The 16,519-nt window shown below is 39.8% G+C and overlaps 1 protein-coding gene across 1 annotated transcript; it reads right to left on the bottom strand.

The window, feature by feature from the left end:
- Positions 1–927: 927 nt before the first annotated feature.
- Positions 928–15,699, bottom strand: vps41 (VPS41 subunit of HOPS complex). Its single transcript, XM_053412763.1, has 28 exons — positions 15,488–15,699; positions 15,072–15,110; positions 11,894–12,001; positions 10,394–10,471; positions 9,216–9,290; positions 8,147–8,209; positions 7,553–7,618; positions 5,954–6,073; positions 5,718–5,864; positions 5,557–5,623; positions 5,229–5,326; positions 4,778–4,907; positions 4,528–4,643; positions 4,313–4,431; positions 4,102–4,183; positions 3,818–3,910; positions 3,583–3,710; positions 3,331–3,475; positions 3,152–3,193; positions 3,019–3,069; positions 2,789–2,926; positions 2,638–2,692; positions 2,414–2,554; positions 2,179–2,315; positions 1,697–1,796; positions 1,562–1,606; positions 1,395–1,474; positions 928–1,271 (listed from the first exon to the last, which is right to left on the bottom strand). Exons 1-28 carry the CDS (start codon positions 15,503–15,505, stop codon positions 1,191–1,193), a joined length of 2,562 nt encoding a protein of 853 aa, XP_053268738.1. The 5' UTR covers positions 15,506–15,699; the 3' UTR covers positions 928–1,190.
- Positions 15,700–16,519: the final 820 nt, after the last annotated feature.

Genomic DNA, 16,519 nt, shown 5'->3' on the forward strand with positions numbered 1-16,519 from the left:
CTCATCCTGTTTGTTTGTCTTGCTCTTTATCTCTCTTTCTTTCTTTCACTCTCTACATTAATTTCTATCTATCTTTCTTGTGATTCATTCACCCTTTCTTTTCTCTCATCCCTCTCTATATTTCTTTCTTTTGAATTGTCTCTTTCTGTTTATCTCTCTCTCTTTATCTCTATTGATTCATTTCTGTTTCTCTCTCTTTCTTTCTTTTCTCTCATCCCTCTCTATATTTCTTTCTTTTGATTTGTCCCTCTCTGTCTCTTTCTCTCTTTATCTCTATTGATTCCTTTCTGTCTCTCTCTCTTTCTCTCCTTCCCTTTTCTTAAATATATGGACTAAATGGCGTAGAAGTCTCAGCAAGCAAAAGTACTTTTTGCTTTCTACGATTTGTGAAAATACTATATTTTCATCACTTTCAAATTTTATGCTAATTTTGGTAAGAATTTGAGCATGTTAAAGCCCTCAAAAAGCCAATCAATTTGCCTGAAAAATAATAATAATCCTTACAATTTCAATAGGGCCTCACTGTCTGTCAGTGCCTGTCAGTGCTCGGGCCCTTAATATATCAACAATTAAATTATGTATTTTCATAGACTGAACAATAAATGTGTGTTAAATACAAAAACATTAATAAAAGAATCATAAAAATGTAATATGTATTCTATACAAACAGGCCCAGCTGTCCAAACTTCTGTTAATATGAAAGTAGCAAACCAATCACATATCTGTACACAGTATTTCCCATAATGTCCAGTCTCTCGCTGTTCCAGACTTTTTAATGAAATAATTCTTAATGTCATCAACTTATTGATAAACTAAAACACATTTTTCTAGGATAAATATTAGACTTTAGTATAAATTCTTTATGAGTCAGGACCGACTTTAACTGAGTTATGGGGAAACAAACATAATCACCAGACACAAACCAGACAGTTTTTATATGATTTTATTTTTCAGATGTTGCAGACTTTTCAATCACCAAATCACATTAGTGAAGCAGAACAAGTGCGGCACTTTACAGGTTTTAGTTTTAAATATACAGAGACAATCGGATATAACTGTTTAGCATTTTTGCAAGTGTACAGTTCAGTGGCTGAGGAAAGTGATATTTATTGATCAAGACAGAGAAGGGGAAAGCAACTTGGGGCAAGATTAAAGTGTCAATAATAACACTGGGAGTGCATAAATCCTCATTACTTTTTCATCTCAAGTATGCCACTTCCTGGCCCCCGCTTCTTCGCACTGCAGATGTTACAAAACTGGACGCCATGGATCTGAAACGGCAAGAGGAAGAAGATAGAGTACAACTACTTCGGAAAATTTAAAATGGAAAAATATCCAGAGTTCAGTGTGTATGTGGGAGTAGCTTCAGATAAAACAGCAATCAGTCCACTTACTGTTCCTGGTGTTGGTAAACATTCTTTGTGAAACATGTGTCTGCAGTGAAACACCACCACGTTGAAGGGTTTGGCCATGTCTGAAATATAATTGTGAAGCACGAATAAGCAACAAATAGCTTTAACTCCATTTAAATACTTAAGATACAGCAATGTAAACCACGTACCGGATGGTAATATAGTAGCGTGACACGATTCACAAATGTTCTCCTCTGAAAAAAGAAAAAACAGCAGCGTCAGATTTATGAGACGAGTTCAAAAGGATTTTAATCTCCATTACTTCTGATGAAACATCCACCCACCATCGACCCTGACTCCTCTCATCTGCGTTCTGTGCATCTTCTGCAGCAGCGAGAGCGAGTCGGCCACAAGGATCTTCTTACATCCTTCTCTCAGCATAATCTGGGAAACACAAACAAAGGCTCGTTAATTAACAAAACAACAGTGTTGACCAGTGGTTTTCTTTCTATTTTCAAAACATATTCTTGATATATTTCATTGGCACAGTTACTATTCTTTACTATACTTTATTTTCTTTTGTATTTTTATTCTTCACCTGAGCAGAAAATAAACAAAAAGGTAATTAATCTAATCTACGATGATTGTATTGCTCCTGTTTATATTTCATTGATAACACGTAATTAATTTGTTGTATGAATTAATATACTAATTCAAGCCTCCACTGCTTCTTCCAGTACCTGTGATTATAACTGGTTTAATTTTCTCCGGATAAGGATTAGAAGCGAAAACAAATGCAAGTCGATCTTTGAGAAACATGTCTCACCTGTAGATTGTAGTCCTGAAGGATTTTCACTAGTGAATCTCTGAGGTTCGGGATCTCCATGCCCTCCTTTATGCGGTGGATGAGTAGGATGGGATCCACATGAGTACCGATGTTATTAAGGAGGCCAGTGATGAAAGCTGGAGAGAAAATAGAAAACCGATATAGATGAAGAAAGACAGATCAAACAGAAAACTGTAAGAGGATAAGAATAAGTCAGTAAGAGACTGTATCGTACGTGGTTTGTCAATAGAGTAAGAGATGAGATCCTCCCACAGCTCGGCATCGTCCTGCTCTTTAGCGAAATCGATGGCTTTGTCCACGTCCTCCAGCTCCTCCATGATCATCTGCAGAGCGCGTCTGCAGTTCCCCATCCTGCCTGGGAGCGACATGCTCGATTAAATTCCTTTAAAACAAAACCTTTCAATTTAAGAAATGAAAAGAATACTAATTAAAACTTACTGAGCAGGAAGACGGTCTCTTCTACAAAGTTTCTCTCCTGACAAATCTCAAGAGCCTGAGAGAGAAAGACAGAAGAGAGGAGGAAACGTCATCCATGTGTCGCAGCTTGTAGGAACTTGGATGTGAAATAAGACGAGACAGAGAGTTGTACCTTTTCAAGTGGGCAGTGGGTGCTGTCTCTCAGGAAGGGTAAGAGATTTGGTCGGTCGTACTCTGCGTACAGGCCAATCTGCCTCTCGTGGTACCTTTGGCCTTTGTGGTGGTCGCGCTTGAATGATTTATGGAGATACTGTGGAGAAAAGATCAGTCAAAAGTTCTGTTGAATCGGTTTTGAATAGAGATGATGTGATGTATCTAAAGTTAAAACATATCTCAACTCACCACATGCAGAAGCTCGGGCCTGTCTGCAAGTTCTTCGACCACCCTGTCCGTCTGTTAGCAGAAAGAAAAAAAAATTCAGTGTACTGCTGAATTTTATCACAATGTTCCTGAAATGATCAATGGTTGCACTTACTGATATCTTGTCTTCATTGTCTAGGAGCATGTCAACGGCTTTCTGGCAAAAGAAATTCACAAAGAATATTTACACGACTGGAAACAGACCAGCACTCCATACGTCAGAGAGAAAGTCAGTAAAGACACATTTTTAAATGGCAATAAAACCTGAAACCGGACATGTTTCCTGTCTTTTACCTCTTTGTCAAAGTCCATGAGAAGAACGATCTTGTCTTCTATGGATGAGAACAGGTTGTGTTTGTGGATCAGCTGGTAAACGTCTTTGTGCCTCAGTCTCAGGTAGATTTCTAAGGCTCTGTCGTACCGCTGGTCATACGTGTACCTGCAAAAAACATTTAATCATTTAATCATAACAAAATCATAATCTTGAGTTTCACTCAGTAGATTCTGTTCAGTTGGTTGCAGGATGAACACGTTGATGTGACTCACAGTTCAGCCAGTGTGGTGAGCAAGGTGCTGTTGGTGGGATCCCTCTTCAGGTGATCTGTGACGGCCTGAACGACGGCCATGTTGTTGTAAAGCTCTCCGGGCCATTCCCGGATCAGTGTCGCAAAACCCTTCAGAGGAAAGACAAGAGAATGAGTTAGTGGACATTTATAAACCCATTCATTGATAAATACTGGATTTGTCACAGGATGACATGACCACCAAAAAGACAAAGTACCTCATAATCAGTTCGGAGGAATTCGTGCAGGATCATCTCATAGATGGCTGGTCTGAGACGCAGATCTCCTCTGGGTAGATACTGGCTGATGGCCTGAAGTGGGACAGAGGTACAATATTGAAACAAGACTGATAAAGGATAAAAAATATTTCTACTTAGAACTCATAACATTTCATAATCATTCTGATCATGGTTATATAAACTTTGCTGTATGAATAAAGGTTATCAGTATTAAGTGTAATAATCAATACGTTTAATGAACTTTGATGAAGTACTTAACCTACCTTCAGTTGACCGATGGTTTTGAACCTATAAACTTCATTTTCCCACAATTCCATGTTTTTCCCGAGAACCTTTTGACACTTCCTGGATTAAAAAAACAAATCTCTATTAGCAGAGGACATACATCTTACTGTAGTCACACAAACCTCATCAACATACAACTTATTTAGCATCAACAACATACAGTCAACCTGCAGAACATGGAACACAAACCTCGCAGCAGTGTCGTAGTCTCCTTTCTCCACTAAATGGTTTATGTAAGACATCCCGATTTTCTGAACGTCGTGTCTCTTAATGTTCTTGAAGCTGATCTCTGCAGCCATCAGTGCCTCCTGTCACAGTTCAACCAGTGATAGGACAGAAAATTAAACTCTGACATTACAGACCGTAACCTTTGTGCAACATTAATAAAATTGACCAGGGCAGACCTCATATTTCTTCTTTTCAAGCAGCCAATCGATATGGTCGTCCTGGTCTCGCTCTTTGGCCACAACGATATCTTTGGGACTAATGATGTAGAAGAGCGACTCTCCCTCTGAATGCTCTGTTAATGAAAATATATTAATGTCTCTGCGTGCTGCATGTTCTAGCTGACATTTGATAGTCGATGCATAATGAAATCAGAGCGCAGTAAAAGGCTGCGTGACATTTCTCTCAGGGCAGTTTTCATAGTCTCACCGAGGCGATAGTCTCTGCACTCGTTGTCTTGGAAGTTGCGCACTGTCAGCGCGTCTGAGGAGATCTCCTCACAGTTCTCAGGGAGAGGCTGGATGATGTCGAGACGAGGCCGGGCACGGAACTCCTCATCCTGCGCACACAAACACACTCTTACACACTCTTTTATGAGGTTCATCTGTGCAGTCTAATGTCAAGTAAAACAACTGTATTATACTGAAATAGCATGGACCGAGAGTAAGAAATGCCCTTTAATACAATGTAATCCAGCACAACACTTTGAATTGTGAATTTATAACTGAATTTACACATTGCCAACATTGTCCCAAATATTATGAGCCTAATAAAGATTGATTTTGAGGACAGGAACTTGTATTGGACTGAATTAGAATGTAGAGGTCTACCTAATAAAGTTATCCCTGAGTGTATGTATAAATAAAACGAGTATCATTACCATCTGATCCGAGTTCTCCTTCACAAAGAACAGGGTGACCAGCTGATCTGCCAGAGGTGCCAGGCCACTGATGAAAAACTCTGTCTCGAATGCAGACACTGAAAGAACGAGAGACAGACAGCGAAGAACAAGAAAGACAGAGAATCCAATTTATTATCATCTTATATGAAGTTGATTTAATCCATTAACACGACAGAAGAAGAACCAAAATTGAATCCCTCCAATAATAAGGATTTTCTTACTGGCTATGATATGATGACCTGCTTTTAAGCACCTTTTAACATCTGGAATAAAGTTTATCTAATAAGCGCTCCAGTGTACTTTTTACCTATTTCCACATAGCGGCTGGGCAGATCTCTCATCTCAGTGGGATTTCGCTCTTTCACGACACAAATCTGTAGAAAAATAAGAAAATCACACTGAAAAATCTGCTACAGTTATAGAGCCGGTAATAATGGTTCTGTAAATTAAAGCAGAAACAAAGCAAACCTTGATGGATGTCCCCCAGCCAACAATAAGAGTGGCGTTGTCCTTCCAACACAGGCTGCATGGGTACATGTCAGGCCTCAGACTCACGTTATCCCGCAGCACGTTGGTGATGCGCTGTTTCGTGCCGATGTCATAGATTTTAACTCCCTGGGAAAAAAACGACACATGAAACATTAACATTTCCAGATTCAGTGTCGTACTTATTAAAATCACGATCATGAGCAATTCACACTCACCACGTTGTTTGCCCAGGCAATGAGGTTGGCTCTCCACTGGATGTTAGTGATGGGGCCTTCGCCTTCATGCAGCAGCGACGTCTTCCAGCGATTCAACCAGTTTCTTTCATAGAGAAGAAGCTTCAGAGGAAGGAATCAGGAACATATTCAGCTTCACAGTTTTCATTTTAAGGTACCAGCCAGTTTGGTGTGCTGTTGTTGTGTACGGCCTACAGAGGGCAGTAGATGAACAGGGTTTCACTAAGGAGGAGGGCGTCAGTAACTGGAGCTTCCGTTTAGATTTAACTTTAACTGTGAGGAACTTTCTTGCATATAAAGAAGTAAGACCCTGATCTTAATCCTTATATTCAGATCTTAATTCCACTTCAGAGCATCTAGGCACATGGAAAATAAAGATAAATTGCTCATGAGCGAGAAGGTTTCACATTAGCTTCATATCCAGCGGTGGAGGAAGTCATTTTACAGATTCACATGGTCGACGTCATGAACGATTTCATACATCCTCCTCATTTGAATCCTAATGGTCACGGCTTCTTTAGGATACACACCATTTATTGTAGTCTCAGTGGGTGGTGTAAAATAGAGAAATAAGTATTTAAACACAATTTCATTAGGTTTTCACACCTCAGATCTACTTCATCAGCTGCAGTTTAACACTCAGGCCTTGTTGCGTGCATGATGTAGGAGGACAGAGACCAGCATTTACAATCCCTGCACTGTCCTCCTGATACAAAAAAGCCCTCTTTAAAAAAGTGCATAATATTACCGAGGAGGCCGAAGGAAGCTTGAAGAATCTCTTTAATTCAGCAGTTGGGCTATGTTAATAAACAGTTTGCTCTACAAAGAGATGATATGACAAAAGAACTGTGGAGACAAAATTGAATTTCCTTTGACAGGATGTGGCTCCCGTCGAGGCTTATTGATTTTCATCACAGGCACCTTGTGGAGGCCTTCACAACTTGGAACTGAGAGGAATCAGCGCCAATTGAAAGAAAATGGCAAAGTAACACTAACAATGGGGTTTCGTGAAAAAAGTTGTTTTTTCCTCACCCGTTGTATAAATGTCAGTATACTGTATTTATGGTCGGCTGTGCAAATGGTGCTGTATCAGTGCAGTTTATAGTCCAGTAATATCATGTGGTTGTAAGCAACTGATTTACTTCCAATGGGGAAAAAGTGACAAATCTAATGTCTAAAATTCGTTTCTCCTTTTTGGCTGTGACACACTTACCAGAGACAACTTTCAGGAGAGAGATCACTGTAGGCGCCCAGAAATCCTAAGACTATGTAGCCTCTTGATAATGACATCTATTTGCTGTGCTTGTGGAGCATTGCCTTTCAAACTCTGTTGAGCGAACAGCACTTTATGAAAATAGGCAGCTCTCCCGAGAGCACTCCAGCAAAGAGACAGAAAAGTAAGAGCCTTTCACACAACGGAGAAAGGCCTGCGTATTTCCTGCAGCCGAGCCAAAGTGAGAGAGCTTTGCAGGATTTGGTTTCACCCGGACACAATCACGATGAATTATTGTGGCAGGAATTGGCAAAAAAAAAAAAAACGTACGAGAAACTACACAGGTAGAAAATACTACTCAGACGTACCTTGTTGCCCCCAGTGACAAACTGTTTATAGTTCGATCTGGTGAACTGAGGGTGTACAGCTACCACCTAGGAAACAAAACACAAGGGACAGATTAGACCGTCAGGAGCATTTTGATTTTTCTTTATGGTATACTAGTGCAATGCCCGTTGTAAACCTGCCTGTTTGGAATTAGGCTGTTTGTTTGGTCTGTGGTAATGTAGGTTGCGTCTTTCTTTCTGAAATAGTAAAAGTGACCTGCAGTAATTGAGCTGGGGCAAATAAAGACCGGCTGCAGGAGTCACTCCACAGATTGGTGTGATCGAAAACGTCACTTACGTTGATGAGTCCCAGGGGTTGTTACTACAGTGCACTGGTCGCCAGTCTATTCAAAGTTTTTTCATATAGAACCTATCACTGTGTCCAAATCGCTCCAAATTTGACACTGCACTTCCTTGGGTCATTAACAATACACATTCCAACTGTAAAGCCGATAAAATTAACGTTTTTTTATATATGTATTCAGCAAAAATACAGAGATTTCTGGAATCATTAGTCAGCTAAAGGTAACACCAACAGTTACAGGCTAATACGTGTACGCTTTCGATACAACTTACTTTGATGGGACAGTCGAAGTTCTCGTGGAAGCCCTCTCTTGTATAGAGGCCGAACACTTGAACCTGAAAAGCAGAAAACAAAAACGGCAAGCTAAGGTGAATAACTCAAAATCTCTCCTTTAATTGCTGCCTCTGCAACTATCTGAGGCCAGCGGGGGAAACTGTTGTCAGAACAGACTTTGATTGGCTCCTTACTTCTCCGCTGGGTCACCAATTAGTGGACGAGCTGATACCTTGAACCCAGCAGGGTTTTAGAAACAGGGGTCCTAATCTTGGACTTGACCACAGCAAACTCTAATGCACCATTAGAGTATTTGACACCTCCTTTTTCTTTATCCGAGGCCCCAAAAATAAGATTTTCTTTGAGTATGGGAATAATAATATAAAACTCAAATCCTATCTGCAATGCACCGATGATTGAGGATTAAGTTAGATTTCAAAGGATTAACAGCCAGGTGAATTGGTTGAGGGCAAACAATTGCTGTAGCATTGATTTTAATTGTCTGCTCCACTTTTTGTGCGACAAGATCTTGTTCTTGCCACCAGCGCTGAAGTGTGCGTGTGCATATGTGTGTGTGTGAGTGTGTGTGTGTGTAGGGGGCTGATATCAGAGAGCATATCTTGACTGTGAAATCCATGAAGGATGGTGGTAATGATGAGAAGAGACAAGATAACAGCAAGGTGGATAACATGGAGAGGGTATCCATAGACAGCTGATGGCTGACTGACAGCTCAACGCATCTGAGTGCAATCCTTTCCCCTACTCTTCAAAATTGGTACAAGCTTTTTATAAATTCGTGCATCATGAAAAAAATATGGGTTCATGAGTAGATATGATGGAGATAAAACTCCAGGTTAATGCTGCGACTGCAAAGGAAGTGGCTTCGAAAAAAAATTCACTAGCAAACACCTCAAGTTCCACATCATTAGCATAAAGTTTGACGCTGATAAGGTGAGTTTTTATACGAATCTGGGGACGAATTATGGAAGATGAAAAACACTGATTGGTGATTCTTTGATTAGGGGCCCAAGGATCAGTAACCAGCACTGATGAGGGGAGAGATCTTACCTTCCCGTCCTCGGAGCAGATGCCCACATGCTCTCCACTTTCATCCAGACTGATCTGGTTGATCTTCACTGAACTCTGCAGAGACACAATATCATGGCATCAGTTTTTTTTTCTATTTGCACAGAGGAAGGCAAATAATCTCTGTGGCAGGCTGACATTTTACCCCACTAAATGAAATGCCAGTAAAAGTGAACGGCAAAAAAAAAGTTGTGCGTGTAATGGATGCACAGTCTCATACTTGTCAATGCACAGAGCATGGTATTAATACTAAGAAGGTTGTGAGTCCCTTTACTGCTGAGGCTTTTATATTTTAGACATGCATGAAACTACAGGGCTCTTTAGATAAAAGGATCAAATGGCATAAATTACAGTAAATGTTACTTAATAACCCTGAAACTCGGTGTAGACGAAAAGTGGAAAAGTTTTCTGAAGCATAGACTGTATATAAAGATGGACGGCATGACAGCTCCCCGAGAGTGAGGCCTGGTGGCAGTATAGGTCATAAGCACTGCCTCCTCCATGTTAATGGACATGAACAAGTTTAGATGTTTCTGTTGTCTGTAATTACAGGTTGTTCTTAACACAATGTAGATTGGTTTTTATGGTTATTTGATATTATAAAAACTGGATGAAAAGTCTTGATTGACTGCTCCATCTCTCGCTCGCTACCATCGCTGGATGGCAGCGCTCATTTCCAAAATATTTCGGTTTCCTTTCTGAAGTGGAAGGAAGTGGAGACGCGTCCTCCATCTTTATATACAGTCTATGGTTTGATTTCTTAGCTTTATTAATCCTTGTTTCCTTTTCTCTGAATGCTGACCAATTCATTGGGAAACTAAGCCACAAATCCATCAGCCAGGACTCAGTGGTGCCTCCTCTATTTGGTGAAATGGCTTCCTTGTTTCCTTCAGGATGATTGATAACTGGCAGTGGATTCCTTAGGTGAGTAGCACTTAAAATCAATGTGCTTAGCAGGAAAATTACAGTTAGAAGCATGAATGCAGGTACAGTAATGTAAAAGCCCTGCCTTGTTTTCAGCCAAGGCCGACTGAATTTAGATATGTATGTTAAAGTAAAAGAGTGGCACGAAATCAGATATGCAAAGTGATGACTGGTGAAAAATCTACCAAATGTATAACTTTTTATAAGTAGATGCTAAAGAATATCACCATACTCACAATTTCAAACTTCTGAGTGACATTTCCTTGGATGTCCAGCAGGAAGACTTTTCCAAAATGTGTACCGAGGGCAAGAAACTGGAAAGGGATAAATATAATGTAAATTAAAGCAGGAGACACTTAAAACCAATTCAAGATGTAGGAGAAATCTTGAGCTGATGAAGGCTGCGGAGGAGGATAAAAAATATTTGCTGGAGCTGGAGCGACATGAGCCGAGTGGGGATTGGGAGGGCTTGGAGGCAAAACTGTGAAATTGCAGGGGTGGAAAAGCCCTATTTATTAAAGCAGACAGTGTGAAATGGCATTTTTTCTTCAAATTAAAGTGCTTAAACATAATAAATGCACTGTACATCTGACTTCTTCCCATGCAATGCAATCACTCCTCTGCTCTGCACACTGCCATTATTTCTACTGAGCAGCAACTGGTTTCTGTGTTTTGTGCTTCAGCAGACGTGTGTGTGCGTACAAATGTGTGTGTACGTGTGTGTCCACTGGGACAAAAAAATTATAGAAACTGGGGGCTTTTGGCATTAGATTAAGTGTGTGTTCTTCCACCCCAGCCCCTGCCCCAATGCCCTCCTCCTAATCCCCCTCCCTTCTCGACCAGCATGTGGATGTGCAGCGAGCCCACCATGCTTCAGTGCAGTCTATAATGAAATGCTTATATTTACAGGCACAGCTGAGCATGTCAGACAGAGCCCCTGCAATCTCCCCAAATAAAATAACCAAAAATAAATAAATAAAGGGTTCAACCTTGTGAGGCGGAGCGACTTTTAAAGGGATTTATCAGAATGGAATTGTTCAAATGAAATTCTGATTCAGACACTGAAAATATGAGGCAACATAAGGCAATCTGCGCTGTCGGTGGCTTAAAGGATGTGCGGCGTTTGCGGGTGAGGGGGGGGGGGGGGCTGGCGGGGGCTGGTGTGACCACACAGGTAGCGGGACAACAGAGGGTACACAAGCGCAGCATTCCCAGGAAGAAAGACGGCCATATCACATTTAGACTCTCAGCAGAGTAATGTGGCACGGTTTCTGTTTTGAAGATATAAAACAGGAAAAAAATAACAGGGGGCGGGGACCAAATCCGCAAAGTAAAAATAAATGAATGAAAATCAATATTGGTTAATAAAACATCAGGTGAGGAGGAGACATAACTGTGTATGACTGTTGCACTGTTCAGACATGCATGTGTGCAGCCGGTGCCACCACGATTAACCATCTCGCTCAGAGTGGCCCTCTTAAAAAGATCAGCGTTCAACAGTGGGAATAAAAGAAGAAAAGACAATGGTGCCAGGTGTGTCTTGATGCACCTCCCTGAGAGGAAAAACAGGGGAAGGTGAGAAAAGAATGGGCTGCCTTCACAGCTCCAACAGAGGGGATGAAAATCAACTGTGAAGAGGACATCTCTCAAATGTGCACATAAACAACATATTTCCTCTTAAAGTGGATGGACTTGAAACTGAAATGACCTTGCGGGTGGTGAATTATAACCCGTACCTTGTCGTGGACGGTCATACAGCTGGCTGCATCCTTTTGGAGGATTTCGGTCACCCCATTGGAGAGCCTCTCATACTTCAGCTTGGGCTCCTCCTCACTGTCCTCCTCCTGTTTGAGAAAGCAGACTCCTCAGATGGGCTCTCACTGTATCATTTTCGTAAAGGTATTCATTACAACAACAACAGTGTCCTCTCACAAAGGTTACGGCTCACAATGCTTTTTGAAAGCCGCAGACAGAAACCCCCCTGAAAGAGACTGAATGTCCACTTCAACTTATTTAAGTATTGAGCTCTGTGACGGAGGTGACATGACTTCAGATGTTTTCTATAGAACTTTTACAGTTATCCTGAACTAGTGGTGCGACAGAGTGATGTGGGTCCATGTTTAGTTTCGTTTGAATGAGAACGCACAAAGTATGATATTATTTTTTCTAATACGTTTTTTTTCATATCTGCAAAAACACTAAATCAACCAGGTTCAAAATATAACTTTTGTTTTTCTACAAGAAAACTTCACGAGCAACTTAAACTCCATCATCAAAACAAACATGTTTAAATGCTGAAGCAAAACAGTCAAGTAAAGTAAGAATACAATTATTATTATTATATGCAAAATCACACCAAATTTCCTAAAATTACTTGATGTTCAATGCAATTGATTGTGTTCCTCTGCACACAATAAAAAGACGAGCATCAAATCTTAATACAAAATATTTCATAATTATTCAAATAAATGCTAAATAAATTTTAAATAATCACTGATTTTAGCTCTATATCCCTTTTCAGACACATACACACATTTTGCTTATACATCCATAATGTCCACGACCACTGCTGCAGCCACCGTGAAACAAAGATTCTTCACCCAAAGAGATCAAACCTACATGTATGCTGACCATATCGAATGTGCGTTTATGCACAGAGACAAATTTCCATCACCTTGTGTGGAATGCAGCACAAAGTAATTTTCATATTTTCCATGAAACAATTCATCTCCAGTGAAATTCAAGAATCTGGTCCTTTCATAAAACAAACTTAAGCTTTTCTCCACTGTTACACTGTTTTCAGCGTGAACCAACATTTGCGGCCAGTCACAGCCCGAATATTACCCATAATTCAGTTTATAACCAATGCTGCACAGTCTGTGGCTGCCCAGAGGGTGCATCAACTCAAAACATTGTCTGCCATTATGTGCTACTGGGTGAGAGGTGGGGGGGGGGACAAAAGCGTGGAAAAAATGTTATTTTCAAAAACAATCCTTTCCCACTCAACAACGCCATATCTAGGCTATTTCCTGTGTATTCTGCTTGTGAGATTTCTGATGCGAGGGCATTGTCACGGTTTTCAAAGGCGTATCAAACAACAAAGACAAACTTCATCCCCTGAGAGAAACTACCAATTTTTCCAACTTTTGCCATCTCTCTTGTAGCTGTCTTTTGTTTTGTCAACTACTGAGCTGGACTTTGTGTTGTTACCATATTTGCCATATTCTTTGCCTATTGGCATTTATGATACGAAAGGCTGAACCAAGCCATCCATCAACATCAAGGATAACATTCTGCTTTCAAATACACACAAATACACAGAGCCTACTAGTCAGAGACTTACATGCAGGATGAGAAAGAGGCTTATTCGCTTCATTATTAAGAAAATAATGTATCATGCTGTCATACACTGGTGACAAGGTGGTTGATAAATTAAAGGACAACCTGAATAAATGAGTGGACGAATAAAACCGATGCAAGTATGAGATTCAAGGGTCACTGGCCGATTTGATTTGATGTCAATCACATGTTTTTTCGCAGTTGATTTCAACCCTAATAGGAGATTTTAGAGAAATGTCTTATAGGTCGGTCAAATTTACTGACCAATGTTGTCCATCAGTAACATATCGGTATGGCTTTTAAGAGGGACTAATAAAAGATTATCATGTATAATTTCTGGAACATAATGTCGAAAAGTAATTAATAAATTTTGAAAAGATATAAATACATTCATCTCAACCAAAGGAAGAAGCTGCATGATAACAGATGTATAAGGTATTAAAATGTATTTATTTCCTGACCAAGTATTTCCCTAACTCTATTAGTTCCTTTTGTAAATCAGATTATTTTGTTTCAGGGTTGCAGTGAGGAAAATGGGCCATATGTCTGTTACTTGGTTTAATGTAATTTGACCCTGTATGGTTCAGTGGTTCTAAGATTAGGCATCGAAATACAGCAAAGCGAAAACCCTCAATTTTATAACGGACAGTCTGGATAATAAGCTAAGTTAGGGAAGAGCATCCCTCTGACTCTCAAGAGCCAAAAATGACACAAATCATAATCCTGCTCATTTCTTCTGTGAGCAGCAGAGTGTAGTGACAGAGGTCGTCATTGTTTTCATCTAGTAAGACAGAACAGGTAACAGCAGCACCAGTTAGAAGAACACTACAGTATACTGCAGTATTTCTGAGTATATATTCCTCTGTTTGCAGCCACTCAGAGGACAAACACAATCCCCAAATCCCTGGTGCTTGTTTCTCTGTGAGTGTTTGTGTCCTTCAGAACCGATCACATTGTGCACAGACTGAAAACAGGATGTAGAAAATATATTTTTTTTATTTACAGGCCTGGATTTTTTTTTATTTTTTACTTTTTGCTCACCCTTAACTGTTTTGTGTGGTGCGGTGCAAGCGTCCGCTGCATCCTGTCCCTGATATTCCATTCTACTCTCTGCTTCCTATAAAAAGACAAACTCCCCTTCCTGCCAGGCTGATGTGTAAAGCTATATTTTATTTAGCCTACTTGTGGATCTCAGAAGCACCAGCGTACTGAAGCATTTCCAAAGCTCAGTCATAATATTGATGGATCTGGGGGGCTATCTGTAATTTATGAGTGTTTGACACCTCTCAAAAACTGACAAAGATCCTTGCGGGATCCAGCCGGGTTGATAAAAGCTGGCTATGTATTACAGACCTTTCAGCAGGCAGTGGGCTTTATTTGAGTTCAAACATCATCCAAGCTTGACAGAATTATTCACACCCCTTGACATCGAGAATATGTTGCCGTTGATGCATTTATACATCGACATACTGGTGCAACTGCATGACATTTAAGGGTGCAATATTTCATGACTCCAAAAGAACTTCTTCTTTTTGCAGGACACAGACAGGGAAGCACAAAATGATAATTTCTTACCTCAGACTCATCTGTGAACTCCTCACTTTGTTTTCTGCCCTGAATTAAGACACATATTAGAATTAACTTTAAACAATTGAACACCTGACGTTATTAATCAAGTTTTTAACAGACGTCACAGTTGTGTTACACTTGTAAGTCGGTACATTTGAATTCAACCTAACAAATGGAGTGAAGATGAGGCAGTGCTACTTATCTTAATGGAGAATACAGACATCACCTTGAATTAAAGCCCTAATAACAAGCGAGTCTCTGCTTCACATGCAATATAAACGACTGAACTGGTAGAAAAGAGTCTGAATAAAACAACAACGCAGCTGACACATCTCACAACTTGTCATTCTCATTCATTTTTGCAGCAATAGGGCTAGAAATCATCAACATCTAACATGCTATCGCTAGCATGCTGCTCTTACCTCCTCCACTTCCGCCATTGTTTTCTATCAAGAAGCGTCTTATCCGAAGGGAAAGCGTTAAATATCTCCGTGCGCGTGTGTGAAGTGCATGTTGAGGGTCCGTTATAACGTGTTTAGCTTCACTTCACGTTAAAAACATCCAATAAACAACAAAGCGACGTTTGTTGTCGCAGCCTGCTCCCTGTCACAGGTTCGATCACGTGACTACATCAACGCCGCGAGGCATTGTGGGTGTTGGAGTCTTTCCCGATGGAGAGACGACGCCAACCCATTGATTGGAGTGATGGCGCTAACTAAGAACAGGTGAGGACCTTACACGCGTTTTCTAGCTTTATATTTTAATTTTAAAGTCTTCTTCCTCTTGAATAAGTTTTTGTTCGGTTTGACATTTTCCACAGTTTGTTTTTTTCACAGCTGTTCGTGTTTTAGACAAACGAGTCAAAACTTTGATTTGAAAGGTTAGCTTGATTTTTTACTCTAAGCCACAACCTACGTCTACACATCTCTTCTTCACACCAACTATATACTACTACTAATAATAATAACTTTATTTGTAAAGCCCCTTTTATATAACAAATGTAAGTTCACTACAGTACATCTATCAGCTACAGTTACTTGTGTACTTAACTTTTTCTTTAGTTTACACAAGTTGATATTACTGACTCATAAGCATCCATAATAATACGGATTTTAATAAATAATATAATAAAACACTCACAGGGGTATATGTGCTGCATAATGAGCAGTTTTACCCGTAATGCTTTAAATACAGTGCCTTTTTACTGGTAACATCATAATTAAAATTATTTAGGGGGAAAAATTGCTAATTATTCTCATACATTTCCGACAATTATGTATAATTAAGGCATGTGACAGTTTAACTATAAACTTTATTATAAATATAAACAATAAGAAATCACAAAAACATCTAAATATATAGAACCTGAATAAGTTTTTTTTTAAACGTAAAATATAATGTGATTTTTCTGTAAAATCTAAATTTCATATCTGTGAATATCACTAAATATAACC

This window comes from Pleuronectes platessa, chromosome 20, assembly GCF_947347685.1.
Source record: "Pleuronectes platessa chromosome 20, fPlePla1.1, whole genome shotgun sequence".
Lineage (NCBI taxonomy): Eukaryota > Metazoa > Chordata > Actinopteri > Pleuronectiformes > Pleuronectidae > Pleuronectes > Pleuronectes platessa.

Bases quoted from the DNA above. Each gene is read 5' to 3' on its own strand.
- vps41 (XM_053412763.1), bottom strand. The intron at 4,184-4,312 runs GTTTGTGTTCCA...TTTTTAATCCAG, and splicing joins GACTACGACACTGCTGCGAG to GAAGTGTCAAAAGGTTCTCG. The intron at 3,194-3,330 runs GTAAAAGACAGG...TTCTTTTGCCAG, and splicing joins TCATGGACTTTGACAAAGAG to AAAGCCGTTGACATGCTCCT.